The following is a 4854-nucleotide window of genomic DNA, read 5'->3' as shown; positions in this document are numbered from 1 at the left end:
AGGAATTCAATCACACAACCTAAAGTAATGGCCAAGATCAAAGCTGGACCAGAGCTGAGAGCAGTGCTCAGGTCAGGAGGGTGGGCTTTACCCAGAGCAGGGTAAGGCAGTGTGTTTAACTCTGCAAACCCTGATTTATTGACTGCAGCTGAAGGGCTGCAAAGGGGACTGAAAATGAAGTCAGCTGTATGGAGTTTGAAATTCATCCAAGAAGAATCTGTACCTTTCTAGAAAAGAGGGTTTCACCAGCTGAAAGAGGTTCAGAACTGGTGGGATGGAGAAGGAGCTGTCGTCACTGGCAAGCTCATACTGGGAATGTAGGTTGTTCATCCTTGCTGAGTCCTTTGCTACTGTGATGATGAGACTTTGTGAGTCTCCTTGCACACGTGGCTAAACATAAGTTGTATTATCAGCTCCTTTTTGCATTGCTGTGCACTACAACCCCTGAATCAAAATGTATTCCTGCTCCTACCTTTGAAGTGGATACCTTTGATCTTTGGAAATGCAGAGGCAGTGGAGGTAACAGGAGTGTAATTATGCAACACTGAATAACCCCAGGACAATGAAGCTAAAACTCCAGCTTTCACAGAAAAGTTTCTGCTTTGTGTAACATCTACAGTGGTGAAAGCCTCCGTATTTCATCTCAGGGGAAAGGCTTAACCTCCAGTGCCTACAGTCTATTCAATAAACTCAGAGAAAAACTCTGTTTTCCACTATGTTGACACAACATCCATCTTTTTTCTACAAGTATTATTTTATGATGCTCATGAAAGCAAAAGACTATATATCCTAGGTTTGATAAGCAGAGTACCTTGCAAATATTCCTTGCAAAAAGTTGTCATTATATCTTTTGTAGGTCTATAATCACATCTGCTCTAGCAGTCCTAAGCTGAGGTTGGGGATATGGGCAATATTCCTTCACTGTGGTGATGTTTCAAAAGTACCGTGTTCTTCTGCCTCTCCTCACTGAAGTCAACAGAAGCAACGTTAGGGCAACTCTTTACTTTGAAAACTGTCTCTTATCCAGAGGCAATGAACAGCTGGATACTCTCCAGTGTGGTCTAAAGAGGTTGTTGGTGAAACTAAGGCTAGTCTTTGTAACTTAAACTGTTTCCAGCTTCCTAATTCTCCATCTATTTCCTGTAGGTTCACAACAGAAACCTGCTGTCCCTCGACTTTGATCGTGTGACAAGGACAGAGAAAATCTATGATGACCACCGCAAGTTCACGCTCCGCATCCTCTACGACCAGGCGGGGAGGCCCAGTCTCTGGTCACCCAGCAGCAGACTGAATGGGGTCAATGTCACCTATTCCCCAGGAGGACACATTGCAGGGATTCAGAGGGGCACGATGTCAGAAAGGATGGAGTATGATCAGTCTGGCAGAATTACATCCAGGATCTTTGCTGATGGCAAATCGTGGAGCTACACTTACTTGGAGAAGGTAAGAATCCTCTTATTGCTCAGAGATGGTGCATTTGGTGCAAATAGGCTTTACTCCTTTGACTTCAGTACGGCTATGCTCCTTGACATCAGATGATTTGTGGTCCTTATGGTCCAGTGCTCCTCTTCTGCCTACACTAAGGTGCATGTAGTAACTTTGACGCCAGACCACCAAAGAGCAGTTGAAAACAGCCTGAGAAGTTTTTTCCCAGTCACACTAAGAGCATGTCTTAATGCTGTGAAGCTTTGGCATTTGATTTTTTAAGCACAACATTCCTTTGTTGAGCTAGCTGCAATATAAAATATCCTCAGGTAAAGTCAGAGGAGTGAACAGTAGGAATTTCCAGTAGGATTTTCCATGTGAAAACAACCCATACAGTCTGACATCCTACCTTCTTTGGGTGGTTTTTTCCTGCTTTGTAGGAAATAGATGTAATTAAAAAGTGTGAGGCGTGAATCCAGCCAGACTGTTGCAGCACACTTTGCAGTGTTTTCTGTAGTCTGCGCTCTGTAGATTGGCATAGGATTTAAATTCTTCTGGGTATTACCATTCATCATTACACTCCTCAGTGTCCTATAGATCCATATGCTGCATACCTGGGGCTGGAATTTTTTATTCCTGAGTTTTGTATAGAGCCTATCCCTACAACAGTTTAAGGAAACTACACTAACACAGCTTTTGAAAAGCAAAAATATTGACTTGCTCTTTGTATTATACAATCTGTGTGGATTGCTTGTTACATGCAAAAAAAATCCCAGAACAAATAAGCATGCAGGCGGAAGTTTGGAGTAAGAGAGTAATAGAAGATGCAGAGGCACAATGAATTAATTGGGCATTAGAAGGTGTCAGGGGATACTTTTTCAAGCATTGTTTAAGTAGCTCTACCAATTTTATTTATTTAGTCTGTAAAAGCTATTGGCACAGGGAATTTGGGTAGAGACAGCTAGATACAGGGTATTGATTCGAACAACTGAGCATTCTGAACTTAGACCTTCCTTACTGCATTAACTGCTTCTTCCTCTGACCCACTCCTACTTGGGGACACTCCATGTGCCGTGCAGCTGCATACCTGTCACCATTTAATCCTACGGGTGCAGAGATTTATCTCACTTGCCCTGCTCTTTGGATTGAAGAATCTTGCAGGTTTTGTGAGAGTTGAGTGTAATTTTGCCTGAAAACCAGGAATATGATCTATACTTTTCTCCTTCCCACCCAGTCCATGGTGCTGCTTCTTCACAGCCAGAGACAGTACATCTTTGAGTTTGATAAGAACGACCGGTTGTCATCAGTGACCATGCCCAACGTTGCCCGTCAGACTTTAGAAACCATTCGTTCCATTGGTTACTACAGGAACATCTACCGGCCACCAGAAGGCAATGCCTCGGTAATTCAGGATTTCACAGAGGATGAGCAGCTCCTCCACACTCTGTACTTGGGCACAGGGAGACGTGTTATCTACAAGTATGGAAAGTTGTCCAAGTTAGCCGAGATGCTCTACGACACCACAAAGATCAGTTTCACTTATGACGAAACTGCTGGCATGCTGAAGACCATAAACTTGCAGAATGAAGGGTTCACATGTACAATCAGATATAGACAGATAGGACCCCTCATTGATCGACAGATTTTCCGCTTCACTGAGGAAGGCATGGTGAATGCACGCTTTGACTACAATTATGACAACAGCTTTCGCGTGACCAGCATGCAAGCAGTCATCAACGAGACGCCTTTACCCATTGATCTCTACAGGTACGATGATGTGTCAGGCAAAACTGAACAATTTGGTAAATTTGGAGTCATTTACTACGATATTAACCAGATTATCACCACTGCTGTCATGACTCACACTAAACATTTTGATGCCTATGGCAGGATGAAGGAGGTCCAGTACGAGATATTCCGGTCTCTCATGTACTGGATGACCGTGCAGTATGACAACATGGGGAGAGTGGTTAAGAAAGAGCTGAAGGTTGGCCCTTATGCAAACACAACTAGGTACTCATATGAATATGATGCTGATGGCCAGTTGCAGACAGTGTCTATCAATGACAAACCACTCTGGCGTTACAGCTATGATCTAAATGGAAACCTCCATTTGCTGAGTCCAGGGAATAGTGCCCGCCTTACACCGCTCAGGTATGACCTCAGGGATAGGATTACTAGACTGGGGGATGTGCAGTACAAAATGGATGAGGATGGCTTCCTGAAACAAAGGGGCAATGATATTTTTGAGTACAATTCAGCTGGTCTGCTCATCAAAGCCTACAATAAAGCTAATGGGTGGAGTGTGAAATACCGCTATGATGGCCTAGGAAGGAGAGTCTCCAGCAAAACCAGCCACGGCCATCACTTGCAGTTCTTCTACGCAGACCTGACCAACCCAACCAAGGTCACCCATTTATACAACCACTCAAGCTCCGAGATCACCTCCCTCTACTATGACCTCCAAGGACACCTCTTTGCAATGGAGCTGAGCAGCGGTGATGAATTCTACATAGCCTGCGATAACATTGGCACTCCTTTGGCTGTCTTCAGTGGGACTGGCTTAATGATTAAGCAGATACTGTACACAGCATATGGGGAGATCTATATGGACACCAATCCCAACTTCCAGATCATCATTGGCTACCACGGGGGATTGTATGACCCCCTCACAAAGCTTATCCACATGGGACGGAGAGACTATGATGTGCTAGCGGGTCGGTGGACAAGTCCAGACCATGATATGTGGAAGCATCTGAGTAGCAATAACATAATGCCTTTCAACCTGTATATGTTCAAAAACAACAATCCCATTAGCAACTCTCAGGATATCAAATGTTACATGACAGGTAAGACATTTAAATTAATTAACATATTTGCAAGCTTGCCATCAGTGAATAGGTTTCTTCTCTCTCAGTATCCTGGTCACCATGAGGTTTTCCAGTGTTTAACATAATGGACACAAGCTTTTCTTTGCCAGTTGACCCCTATGTCCAGGGCATGTTTAATTCATTAGCAGAGATGGAGATTGGTAATTCCCAAACCTGTTTCCTTTTCTCTTCTTTCCTGTTTGTTCTCTTTATTTTGCTTCCAGTTTTTCATTCCCTCAGATATCCCAAGTTTAGCTGCCAATTAATGTCCTGATAACCTTTCTCTTTGTAGAGGGGCAGCTCTGTTTACACAGTTTTGCCTAGAGATTTATTTGCAACTAAACAAATCACATGCAGATTTGTTTCAGCAGAATGGCAACAGAGACTTAAACCTTTTATTACAGTCAGCCATTTCACAGCACACCAAACTAACCATGTAGTTCAAAGTTAGTCTGCCCTACAGTATCAACAGTTTCTACTAAAAGTCAATAAAAGCAGGTGCGTTAGACTTAAAGGCCAGATTTTAGGGCATACCTACCCCACAGCTTGACATAACCTC

General features: G+C 43.4%; 1 protein-coding gene across 1 annotated transcript in view; it reads left to right on the top strand.

The window, feature by feature from the left end:
- TENM4 (teneurin transmembrane protein 4) overlaps nt 1-4854 on the top strand; it is a gene marked incomplete at its 3' end in the record, with an annotated part of 106595 nt that overhangs the window by 97762 nt on the left and 3979 nt on the right. The window contains exons 15-16 of the mRNA XM_009697332.1: nt 1147-1443; nt 2660-4274. Of these exons, the coding sequence (XP_009695634.1) occupies nt 1147-1443; nt 2660-4274 (1912 nt within the window). The remainder of the gene's footprint in view (nt 1-1146; nt 1444-2659; nt 4275-4854) is intronic.

The sequence above is a fragment of the Cariama cristata genome, unplaced genomic scaffold (genome assembly GCF_000690535.1).
Source record: "Cariama cristata isolate BGI_N322 unplaced genomic scaffold, ASM69053v1 scaffold7523, whole genome shotgun sequence".
In the NCBI taxonomy this organism is placed as follows: Eukaryota; Metazoa; Chordata; class Aves; order Cariamiformes; family Cariamidae; genus Cariama; species Cariama cristata.
The sequence above is the reverse complement of the archived record's forward strand: the minus strand, read 5'-3'. Positions and strand labels throughout refer to the sequence as shown.